Source organism: Onychomys torridus, chromosome 7 (assembly GCF_903995425.1).
Source record: "Onychomys torridus chromosome 7, mOncTor1.1, whole genome shotgun sequence".
In the NCBI taxonomy this organism is placed as follows: Eukaryota; Metazoa; Chordata; class Mammalia; order Rodentia; family Cricetidae; genus Onychomys; species Onychomys torridus.
In genome coordinates, this window is record NC_050449.1 from 31,753,390 (window position 1) to 31,765,726 (window position 12,337).

At 44.2% G+C, this 12,337-nt stretch overlaps 1 protein-coding gene across 1 annotated transcript; it reads right to left on the reverse strand.

The window, feature by feature from the left end:
* Positions 1–794: 794 nt before the first annotated feature.
* Positions 795–8,268, reverse strand: Panx3 (pannexin 3). The gene is made up of 4 exons (XM_036191785.1): positions 7,922–8,268; positions 6,068–6,210; positions 3,438–3,652; positions 795–1,530 (listed from the first exon to the last, which is right to left on the reverse strand). The coding sequence occupies exons 1-4, from the start codon at positions 8,100–8,102 to the stop codon at positions 891–893; spliced, it is 1,179 nt and encodes a 392-aa protein (XP_036047678.1). The 5' UTR covers positions 8,103–8,268; the 3' UTR covers positions 795–890.
* Between the last annotated feature and the right edge of the window lie 4,069 nt (positions 8,269–12,337).

Below are 12,337 nucleotides of genomic sequence, written 5' to 3' on the forward strand. Positions count from 1 at the left end.
GAATAAACAGAAGTGTACCAATGTGACTTTCATGTTTATCATTTATTTATTTATTTGCATGTAGAGATCAGAAACTAACTTGTAGGAGTTGGTTCTTTCCTTCTACCATTTGGGGCCCAGGATTGAAGTTAGGTCATCAGGCTTGGCAGCAAGCCCCTTAATCTGCTGGCCTTCAATTGTTGGCTGTAGGTGAAGGTGTAGTATCCCTTGAACTATTAAGATTTATGAAAATGTTTGTAGTCCATAATCTGAGCCCTCGTGGAAAAGCAGCTTTAGTTTATATAATAAAAAATGTATTTGATACTTAAAGACTCTGTTCATGGCCTTTTCTTCTGTCCTTACATCCCAAGAGCACATTACAAGTTAAGTTGTCTCATTTTGCAGGCCATGGAGGGCTTGGCAAGGCTGAAAATATCTACAGAGCAAGATTACAAGCAAAATCAAAGTGTTTCCAGGAGTTTCATATCCTTATTAATCTCTTACTAAATTGTTCTACCTGCTCATTGGGGTGAGGCAATCATGACTTCTAGAGTGAGTAGATATTGTGATAACTTTCCTCATAAATGGCCTTTAGAATCTTTCTGTGTTCAGTGTCTAGACTTCACTTCAATTCATTCAGTGTCACTGTCCTCAGAATGCTCTAGACCTAATTTTCAGATGTTTGACTCTTTTCTAGATTTCACATTGAATTTTCATGCATTGATTCTATCTTCTTATAAATACAGGATATTTAGCCTAATCTAATCTTACCAATTTTAAGTGGATATCATCATCATCATCATCATCATCATCATCATCTTTATTATTTTTTTTGTCTTTTACTCTGTACAACTTGTGAAGAAGGAGAGTTACTTTAGACAAAACTTATCTCTCCATGGTTCCTTTCTTAACTATGGGTGTTCATCACATACCTGTTGGGTGAGATGTTTAGGTTTTGAGGGTTCTAACCCTGCCAATAAGGTCATAAAATCGACTACTGTGTCAATGTTGTGCTTTTGGGTGGTTGTGTCCTTCAACACACACAAGACACTCAGCCAGCTAAAAGAGATGAGCTCAGAGATGTTAGCTCGGAGGAAAAGAAGGATCACATTGAGGTCATTAATGGGGCATCCTAGCATTTTTCTGCTGAGGAGATCAAAAGCTGGGAGCATCTCATAGATGGAGAGGAGTCGTTTGTCCCACCGACATAGCCGTGTAAGGTTGTAGATTATCACTGGAACCAGTATGGTGTATACTGTTGCACTGGACAGACTTACAATCTGGAAAACAGACAGGGAAGTCAGCCTGCATGTGATCAGATCTGGCACATGGGTCTCATCATGTAGCAGTCCTGTCTTGATGGAGCAGCTGAATTCTTCTTGGAATAAGACATCTAAATGGAAGTGGCCAAGGTATAAGTAAGTGGCAGAGGTGAAGAGGAGTAAGAGGGAGTTCCTCAGGAGGTAGGTGGCCACTAGCGAATGGGAGCGTTGCTTGCAGGCCAGATACCGCTCTAGCAAGGGGAATTCAAAGTACCGTTCTTTCCGGGCCCTGGGCAAGGGAAGAAAGAAGGCACTGTTAGGAAGCATCATTTAGAACCACACCCTAAAAGTCATGTGGTAGACTAGTTGGTTTGTGTATCTAACATGACATTAATTTTTTTTTAACCTTTATTTTTATTTTACATGCATGGGTGGTTAGCCTGCAACTCCTGTTGGTGCACTACATGCACACATTGCCTGCCGAAGCTAGAAGAAGGCATTGGAGCCCCTGGGACTGGAGTTACAGATGTTGTGAGCAGCCATGTGAGTGGTAAGAGTCTAACGCTAGTCTTCTCTAAGAGCAGCCAGAACTTGTAACTGCTGATCCATCTCTCCAGCCCCAAACATGACATTTTTAGTATCCGTGAAAATCTGAATTCCCTCTCTAATCATAACAACAGTTCTTCCCCTAGAGGAGGTGGGTGTGTGAGTACTTCTCAGTTCTCCAAACATTAAATACAGAGTCTTAAATCCAGGAACGATCAATAAACTATGAATGGTCACAGTCCAAGTGAATTTCTGCCTAGCAAGATTAACTGAAGCCCAAAGCCAAAGTAGGATTTACAAAGCAATAAGCTTATGATTGGGAATGTAAACAATGGAATTCTGTGTTCTGAATTTGGTTTTGAGGCCAGTTCATTCATTCACTTCATACTAATTAATACATCAACATTGTTGTTTAAAGCCTCGCTGGTGAGGTACAGGTAAACCCGTCTCTGCTTTGAGGAAGCTTTAGTGTCTGTCTTGAGGGGAAGGGCAGGTGAGATAAGCCCAGTTAATACTTGTTGCTAAATGCACAGAAACCATAGTAGTTGTGAATATTGGGAGATGGAGTAACTGTAAGTTAGAGTGTCCAGAAACCAGGAGAGGGAATATTGGCTTAACTGTGGGTTCCCAAATGGTAGAGAGGAACATTTTTGAGAGGACATTGCATGCACATGAACACGAGACAGAATATGATCGATCACAGTTCTTAGCTAAACTCCCCTTTCACCGGTGCCCACTGGCTATGCCAGACCCATTTAAAAATGGCACTATCCTTTTCTCTGAGCTTTCTCGCTCCCTCCCCCCATTACTTTTTCCTCCTCCATACTGTTTATGGTCTACTAAGACGTATTTTATGTGTGTACTTTGCCTTCTTGCTGCCTGCTTTGCTTCAATAAATCTTAACCCCACACTGTAAGTACAGCTTCATTTCCTTTGTCTCCTGTTCTGAACATCTGCATTCATATGTGGTGCGTGCGCGCGCGCGCGCACACACACACACACACACACACACACACTCAAAGTCTGGTACTCACATGAATGATTAATTCCATCAATGATTTGCTCAAGGATAAGGGGGAAATTACTGAGGCAAAACAGAAGTTTTTTGTTGTCTAGGCTAGGTTAAGTATCCCATATCCCAAATCCTTGGGGTCTGGGAGTGTTTCAGATTTTGGTGGGGTTTATATCTTTATTTTGGAATACTTGAAAGACTTTACCAATGATATCTTTAAAAAACTGGATTTTTGAGCACTGGGCAATTTGGAGATTAGGAATGCTCAAATTGTAACTCAAAGTTTGAAAAGTAGTTGACATTGTGCTTGAGGCCTTGGATAGATATTTGAGACTTCCAACATTTTTATAAGCATAGGGGGAGTTAACTAAGGTTTCTGAGCAAGGGAATAGTAAACAAAGTAATATTTTAGAGCTATTAATTCCTGTGGCTCAGTGTGTTCATCTGTAAACTAGAGGCAGAGTCTTCTTCTCCCTACAGGAATGAGAAGGTTCATCCCCTCCAAGAATGAAGGGATGAACTGAGTACTTTGCTCTCTTGAGAAGGATGGTATAGAGAAAATATGAAGATGATTCTGCATGGGTATCAATTTAATGCTCCACACAGTCCTTTAGAAAAACTTTGAGTGTGCAACTTACTTCTCTAGCTCATCCCAGAAGACGTGGGGGTCGGAGCTCTTCTGCCGGATCTTCAACATGTGTTGCACCAGGCGGATGGAGCGGTTGTAGGACTTGTCAAGTTCACTGATGATGAACAGCAGGTCAGAGCTGAGGGCGGGCACAGCTGCATATTGCCACAGCAGCACTGGCAGATACATGGCTACGGCCAGGGCCAGTAGAGAGTAGGGGAGAGCCTGCAAGGAGCAGAAGGCTGAGAAGGGAGCCCAAGCTGGGCCTTGGATGACAGCTAAGTAGGGGCTTCACTGTTCACCTGTTTCCACTTTAGAAGGGAAGAGAGTGCTCATAGTTGACTACCCAAAGCTCTCTGCCCATGCGGAATAATATAGTAGGCTGGTAGAGAAGGGACATAATAGCTCCATGTTACCTAGATCCATGGTCTATGGATTTTCTGATCTATGGTCTGTCTGGGGCTCCAAGGAGAAGGGAAAGAATGGAAGCAGAAGAGAGGTAGAGGATAGAAAGTGTCTGGAAGGGAGATATCTGCTTCTTCTGCCTCAATAGTGCAGACTGGATATCTAGACTGAGATTCTGATCAACAGTGGCCCTGACATCCCAGGGGAGAAAAAAAATGTTGTTTCTTGTATGTATTCTGCTCTCTGCTGGTCTTTTCTAGTCTCTGGGTCCTCAACAATGTTGAATGACACCACCAGACACTCTCTTGGAATTCTACGGGGGTCGTTTCAGGTGTGCAGATAGTGGAATGGACCTTTAGGAATGTGTAGATCATGTCTGCTCAGCTACACTGGTGTTTTTAAAGACGCTCCACCCCGTCATATGAAGATAGGCATGCATACATGGAGAATACCCAGGGTGATGTGTCTATGAGCCAAACAGAAGAGTTAGAAGATCTATCTCTTGCAGAGCTCAGAGGAGCCAACCTGCTGACACCTTATGTTTTCATTGTTTCGGCTGCCCTTTGTTATGGTGAGCCTGGCAGGGTGCACAGGGCCTTCCCTTGGGTTTTCTTTATATTTATGCATCCAATAGAGGCAGACCCATCTTTTTATTCACGGCACACTCTCTACTTATGAAGGACTTGTGAATCTACGTTTGTTGCTAGGTACATAGGATGCATTATTTCCCTTGGTTTTCATAAGTACGCTATTGGTAGGGTGCTATCCCTGTGTCTATTTTATAGCAGGGAACACTGCATTATGGCCAAATCACACATCTGCACAGCACCACACACTGGGCAGTTGGAAGAGTGAAGATCTGGAGCCAGGATGGAAGCCTTAGGAGCTTATTCTCCTGAAGACCCTTGACCTGCAACTTCTTCTGGGTTGCTTTGTCTTTGTAGTGGCAAGTTTAGAGGAAAAGATGGAGAGTACATCTGATGTGTGTGTGTGTGTGTGTGTGTGTGTGTGTGTCTGTCTGTCTGTCTGTCTGTCTGTCTGTCTCCATATGTTTTCAGAACTATAAAAAAGACTTGAATAGGTAAACTGGGGCCTCAAGTGAAATTATAACAATTTTACTCCTATTCAAGAATTAACACCCCTGAAAATGAGGCCTTCATTTCCACAGAGTGTGTTCCTAGTAATGGGGTGGAGCCAAGTAATCCTGGTGACACTGATGCTCAGGCATTTTGCCCTTCCAATCTGTGGACTTGTCACTGTCTTGGCCTGCTGACCTGCCGGTGACAGAGGCTCTGTGGACTTTCTCTGCTAAGTCTTTGATTTTGCCTTCTAGGCTGACAAGAAAGAGCAAAGAAAAAAAAATTTAAGCACAAAGTGAGCAGGAGAGGAGGAGACAAAAGCAGCAAAATATTGAAAGCTGGGGGTCAGCTGCCGGATACAAGACATGGTGTGGGGGAAAGCGTGGAGTCCAGACAAGAACAAACAATCTGCAACTCAGAACCAGAAAGGCTCAGGAATTAGGGAGATGGATGAAACTGAAAAGCAAGAGTATAAATAAGTTAGTTTGAACCAGGATACTGAAAAGTCAGTGTAAGATGCAGACCTGTGGATTTTTCTGCAATGTACAGTATCCAAGCCACCACCCTTTCCCATTCCCGATGGAAGGCTTGGAGTTTTATCTCTGGAGAGACTAAGCCACTCTATGTGCAAGTCTACTGTGTGCAGGAGAACTATCCTGAGGCGGGTGAGGAATGAAATACTAAAGGACCCATGCTGAATGAGCACTAAATGGTAGGGTCTGTGGCTGAGTTCCATGAGAACTAGCAGTCAGACTTGATTCTAGCTGTACTCTAGTCCTCTCCTCAAATTAAGGACAGAATGACTCTTCTCAGAGATAACAGACAATCCTGGGATAGGACTAGATACTGAGACTTGAGTTTCTTTCTAGTGAAGTATACCAGAGAAATCCCCTTCACCTAAAACTGCTTCTCAACAAGCCTCACCCACAGGCACAAAACTCCCAATCAGATGAAAGCTGGCAACCAGACATCAGCAGGCATTTGAAGAACTCCTGGACTATGAAGTCAGCTGCCAAAATGAACGGGCGAGGACAGAGTGAGGTGGCAGGGAGCTCGGTGGGCAAGGGTGGAGTTCAGTGGGAGGAGTATGTTGGTTCAGTCTACCCCCGACTCCCAAGCCAGGAAGCCACCCTGATAGGGCCTTTGTCTGTTTTACCTTGTGGGGCCAGAGAGACTTCACCTTGTACTGGCCAGCCTCGTCCTGCTTATGGTGAGCCAGTGAGTCCCAGCAGGAGCTGTCCACATAGGCAGCCTGTCTGACACTGAAGTTGCTGGGAGAGAAGCAGCTGATGGGAGACCCTGCAAAAGGAGCAGAGCGTTGAGGCGGCCTTGGTTGCAGCAGAGGGATGGAAATCATTTGAGAGTTTTCCGGGTGAGGGGACATACTCATTACTTGGTAACTTCTGTGCCTGGCAGGCCTTGCCTTCTTCCTGAGTCTCAGCTTTCTGGGCCCTGTACTGCTGGGTCATGACAGAACAGCACATACAGTTTGGTCCATGCTACCAACGCACTGATTTGGTCTTTTAGGTCTGACGGGCCTTTACTCTCAAGTTCTCTCCTGGCTCCCACGCAGGAAGCTACCAGAGACTCCTTGAACTCGGCAGTTTGCCATCAGAAGGAAGGTGTGGCATTTGATAGTGACATTTCCATTTAAGAAAGATGACATTCTTTTTTTTTTTTTTTGAAACAGGGTTTCTCTTCTAGCTCTGGCTGTCCTGGAACTCATTCTGTAGACCAGGCTGGCCTTGAACTCGGATAGATCCGCATGCCTCTGCTTCCCTGAAAGCTGGGATTAAAATCTGTACTACCACCACCCAGCAGAGAGATGACATCATCTAAAAATTACTTTTGAAATTATTATATGTGTGTGTCATGTGTGTGCGAGGGCTGCGCCATACTCATGGGGGCCAGAAGGCAACTTGTGGTAATGGCTTCGTCCTTCCACTGTAGTGTCAGAGAGCCATCATGTGTGTCCTGGGGCTGAACTCAGGTTGGCAGACTTGGCAGGAAGTGCCTTCATCTGCTGAGCCATCTTGTCGGCACTGTTTAGTTTTGAGACCGAGTCTCACTATGTGTCTCAGGCTGACTTCAGACTTGTCATCCTCCTGCCTCAGGCTCCACAATGCTGGGATGACAGGTGTGTGCACCATACCCAGATTAAAAGGTGGCTCTTTTGTTTTGTATGGAGCAGATGACTATTGCCTGGATTCTGACATGGAAAGGAAACCGGGCTTGGAGGAGAGGACCTAGCTTTCCTGTTTCTTATCAGAAAGCGGAGGAGCTGCAGACCAATCCTGTTCCCATTCTTGCAGGTGAAGAACAGAGCGAGGAGGGACACGCCATCAGGAAATGCAGTAAGCTAATGGGCACAGACAGAAAAGTAAACAAGGGCCCAGCTGACTGCAGTAGAGGGAACAGCAGGCTTTTGTAACCCAGTGCTTACAACATCACAAACAGGCGTGTTCGTGTCTGTTTACGTCTAGGGTCATGGAGAAGAAGCAGGGGCTTGCTGAGCGCCTCCAAACCAGGCTGTATTAACTCTGCAAGTGGGGGTGGATGAGTGGGAAGAGGGCTCAGCAGAAAAAAGTTTGTTCAGTGTGGGCTAAGAGGAAGGGGCTGCACGTTCTGAAAAGATGAGAGTCCCAACCTCTCATATCTATAGAAACCAAAATGGTAGTTTTATCATTGATTTGACTTAAAATCTATGACTGCTAAAGTGACAACTAACTGTTATTTCAAAATTCCATTTAGTCTCTTAGTTCCAGGTATATATAGTATGTTGAGCATATTCTCTCCTTCATACTCCCCACCCTCCCCTTACTCCATCCAGCCCCTCCCCCCTCCACTATTATTTTTTATTGTATGATTTCTGCTTTGCAAGTGCCTTAGACTCACTCATGACCTGCCTCTTGGGAATCCAGTCCTGCCCAAAGCCATGAAATTTACTTAAGTCAGGAGCTGGCTCTCACTTTCTACCGGGTGGAGGGTGGAATGAAGTCAGGTCTCTTACCTGATGAGAACTCCTGGGCAAAGGCCAGAGACATCAGCAGCAAGGGGAAGCCCACCGTAACAAACTTGACCATCTTGTCCAGGGGCAGTTCCAGCCGCAGTCCCTTGAGGCGAGAGCCCCTGCGGTCGGGTAGCAGGGCATCAGAGAGCATATACTCTGCCGCGGTGTGTGCGAGTGACATGTTGCTGCCGAGCTTGGGGGTGCAGAGGAGGCTGCCACCCTTAGCAATCCAGGGACAGTGGGGTGAAGTGGAGGCAGCTTCACGGAGTTAGTCTGTAGTCGACAGTGCTGCAGCCCCAGCCTCACACATCCGTGCTAGGACCAGGCAAACGGTTCTGTACACAACTGTCCAGGCTCTGAGCCAGACACTCTGGCAATTAGAGGGAGGCGAAGCCTCGGTGGGTCCTCATTGGAGGAGGGTCAGGCTTCACGTGTGGCTGGTGCCAGGCTGCTTGCCTGGGTTGTCTCCCAGAGGACGAAGCCCTGTGGCTTTATTCTGCCTTCTGATTAATACAGTATTTTCAGCAGAGTGGTCGAGAGAAGGAGGGGCCGAGGGCTCAGCCCCCCATGTAATTGGTGTGGAATTTGGGTGGAGATTGCTTAAATGTGTTGAAGGCTCTCATTTTGTGGTTTGGGGTGGGAATGGCGCCCCCAGGATTCAGCGAGGATAGTTACCCCTATAGAGCAGGCTTTGTCGCAGTGATGAGTGTTGCCTTAGGTCCAGACTCCTTCCTAGAAACTGCCCTGATTTTGATGTTAGCTTGCCTTCTCCGACTCTGGTCTTGACCTTTGGAAGGAAAAGTTGTCCCGGAAGACCCAACAGTGCGTATTTTCCAACTGAATGATTTCAGGCAAGTCACTTTGTCTAAGCTTTTTCTTCTCTCAAGGTTCAGTCTGTGAAAAACCATGGGGCTTGGATGTGGATATGAGACCGTGCTTGCCAGCTTGTAATGCAAAGGGCATGCCTAAATTTTGGTAAGTGTCCACAGGGCCCAGGTGTTAAAAGGCTTGGCTGCCAGCCTGTGACACTCTGGGGAAGAGGTGGAGCAATTGAAAGGTTGGACCTAAGTCACTGGGGCATGTCCTTGATGGGGATATTGGAACCCTCAGGCCCTTTGTCTTACACTTGCTTCTTGGACACCATGAAATAAACAGCTTCTTTTTTCCCTGTGTACTTCTGCCATGAGCCACTGTCCACCGCAGGCCCAATACTACAGAGCCACGTGACTACAGAATCTGGAACCATGAACTAAATAAACATATCCTCCCTTTGTGTTTTCCCTTTGTAACGAGGAGGCCTCAGATGTGACGATCTCAACCCCCATCTCCACCTTTCTTCTCTTTAAGTTGATGATATCTGGTACTTTTTCATGCTAACAGAAAGTTGGACTAGTACCCAAATATCAGGTCAAGTTAGCATCATGTGGTTGGGTTGGAGAACAAGACAGCCTTGTCTATAGCACTGCCCTTGAACTTTGATATGGAGGCCCTTAACTGGCCTCCTTTTGGCTTTCCTTGGCTCTGTTATTCCTGGGGGGCAAGGAGTATGCGGGCTGATGGGATGTGCCCATTCTGTGCTATGCAGAACCTGTGTACTCTTCAAACTACTTTACAGCACCCTTGCCTCTGCAACTTCTTACCCATGGGCTTTGGCCTGCTTCCAGGGCCTGTGTGGGCCCTTTTCTCAGGTTCAGATACACCTTCTGAAGGGATGATGACTGTGTGGGTATACACTCAAGGTCTAAGGAACAGCTACTTAGTATGGTTGGAGTTTAAAAGCCCATGTCCACACATGCAATTGTGAGCCTCCACATTTAGTGTGGGACTTGGCTGTATTTGGATAGAGACCTGGGATAGTGCAATGGTTCTAAATTGAACTTACATTGCTGATCCTTACAGAGCATGTGTGTGTGTGTGTGTGTGTGTGTGTGTGTGTGTGTGTGTGTGTGTGTGAAGATAGGCAGGTAGAACATATACAACAATTTTGTTAGCTTGGTTGATAATTTTTCGTTTTTTAGATATATGTGGTATACGGGTCTCTATAAATACTTTTATCCTGTGGCCACAGATGTTTAGACTGGGCCAGCCTTTCCCTCATCTCACTGGCTAGAGGCCCACTCTAATTTAGAGTTGCCCCATGCATACTAATGATTTAGGTATCTGGACCACAAAAGGAATGCTTTTTTTCTGCCCTCCATTACCCTTTCTGGAGTCTCATTTCTGCAACTTTTAATTACATCCATTTTTGTCAATGTTTATGGTAGGTTGTTATGTATATATAGTTTTTTGATTCTTAAAAATATTTGTCTTTTTGAAGTATACTATACATACATAGTATAATATGCCTCCATGTGTACTTTAGTAATGCTTCCTCTGATCAGGAAACAGAATGTTTGACTCCTCAGACACTGTGAAGTGTTCCTGTTCCTTCTGATAGTTCTCACTTCCCCAAAGGTAGTTGCTACCCTAACTTCTGGTAGCATAGATTAGTTTTGCAATTTTAACACCTTAAAGATGGAGGGCCAGGGATATAGCTCAGGAGTAAAACAGTTGCCTAGCATTTGTGAGGCCCTGGGTTCCACCCCTCTTTGGAACCTCCATCCTCCCCTCCACCCCCCAAAAGGAAATAGCAGTTCTTACTTTGTACTGTGAGATGGCTTAGTGGGAAAAGACCTTTATTTGCTGCCAAACCGGTCTCCTATGTATATTAAAATTATCCAGTTTGTTGCTTGTTTTTGTACTCTATATTCATGAAGTTATATTAATTTCTTGATATTTGGATTCACAGTTCAAAATACTTTTGAGATTCATCCATGCTGTTATGTGAATCAGATATCTATCCCATGTTATTATAGAAACATATACATACTTATGCTTTCACACACACTGATAGTCATTTGGGCTTCCAGGTTCTGGCCACTAAAACAATGTTTCTGTGAACCTTGTAGTTTGTATCTTATGGTGGGCATATGTTTGTATTTGTGTTGGATATATGCTAAGAAGAGGATTGCTGGCCGCAGTACCATGCATATGGTTACCTTTATATTTTTCCAAGTGGTTGTTTATACTTTCACAAACAGCTTTTGAGAGTCCTAAGAGGCACACCTCTTTGCCAGTATTATTTTTTTCCAATTAAAAGTTTTATGACATTTTGGGATGTGTAGAAAAGTAACACATTGTGGTTTGAACTTGAAGTCTCTCTGATGACTGATTGGCTGATTTGGTCACTTGGGTGCCAGTCTTTTATGAAGTGTGTGGAAGACTTTTGCTTGCTTTTCAGCTGGGTTTTCTACCCTTTCCTTAGCATGCTGAGACTATTTTGAGAAATGTGTTTTATCCACTATCCTCTTGCTGTCCACTGGTACCATTTTCATTTTCTTCACGGGGTTTTCTGATGTCTTGAAATTCTCATTCTACTACAGTCTGTGGATTTTTGTTTCTCTTTCTTTAAATTAAATTTTATTATTTATTTATTCTTCTCTCATACAACACTTCCTGACAGCAGTTTCCTCTCCCTCCACTCCTTCCCTCTCCCCCAGATCCACTCCTTCTCCCTCCCTTCATTAAAGAGCAGGCCTCCCAGGGATATCAACTCAACACAAGAAGACTAGCCACAAACCTCCCATAGCAAGGCTGGATGAGGCAACATAGTAGGAGGTAAAGGGTCCAAAGAGCAGGCAAAAGAATCAAAGACAGCCCCACTCCCACTGTTAGGAGTCCCACAAGAGTACCAAGCTACATCTTTAAAAAACAAAGTCCTTTATGTGTCCTATGCAGGAAACCATCAGTTAGTCCGATAAGAAAAAAAAAATTGCTCCATATTTCTCTTTGTGCCTAGAGTCCTTCTAGGACTTTTTTTTTTTTTTTAACATAGGGATAGAATGGAGGTCAAGGTATGTTATTTTTCACATGTGTATGCAATTGATCCACCCAGTTTATTAGAAAGCCCACCCATTCCCATGGCAATGTATTAGTTTTACTGTAAATCCGATGACTGGGCTCCACTTGCTTATTTTTGTACCAATTCTACAGTATCTTAACTATGAAGGCTTTATAACAGGTCTTGATACTATCATGTGATATTTCTAGTCTTGTTCAAGATTATTGTGGATAATATTGCTCTTCTGTACTTCTATTTGAATTTTACAATCAAAATTTGAATTTCAGTAAGGAAATCCAGCCAGAACTTTTGATCAGGTCTTTTAAATCTATAACTTAATTTGTGAAAAATAGGCTCCATTTGCTTATGTATTAGAAATTTCTTTTTAATTACACTTTTTAGTCTCCTTTTAGACTTATTTTTTACTTTTTTGATAATGTGTGTCTGTATGTGACTATGTGCATGTGTGAGTACAGTGCCCATGGAGGCCACAAGAGGGCATTGGATCCCCTAGAGCTGAAGTTACAGGCAGTTGT

Coding starts and splice junctions, on each gene's coding strand:
- Panx3 (XM_036191785.1), bottom strand. CDS start 8,102: ATGTCACTCGCACACACCGCGGCAGAGTATATGCTCTCTGATGCCCTG. Junction 6,211..7,921: donor TGCCCAGGAGTTCTCATCAG/GTAAGAGACCTG, acceptor CTCCTTTTGCAG/GGTCTCCCATCAGCTGCTTC. Junction 3,653..6,067: donor AGTCTCTCTGGCCCCACAAG/GTAAAACAGACA, acceptor TGCTCCTTGCAG/GCTCTCCCCTACTCTCTACT.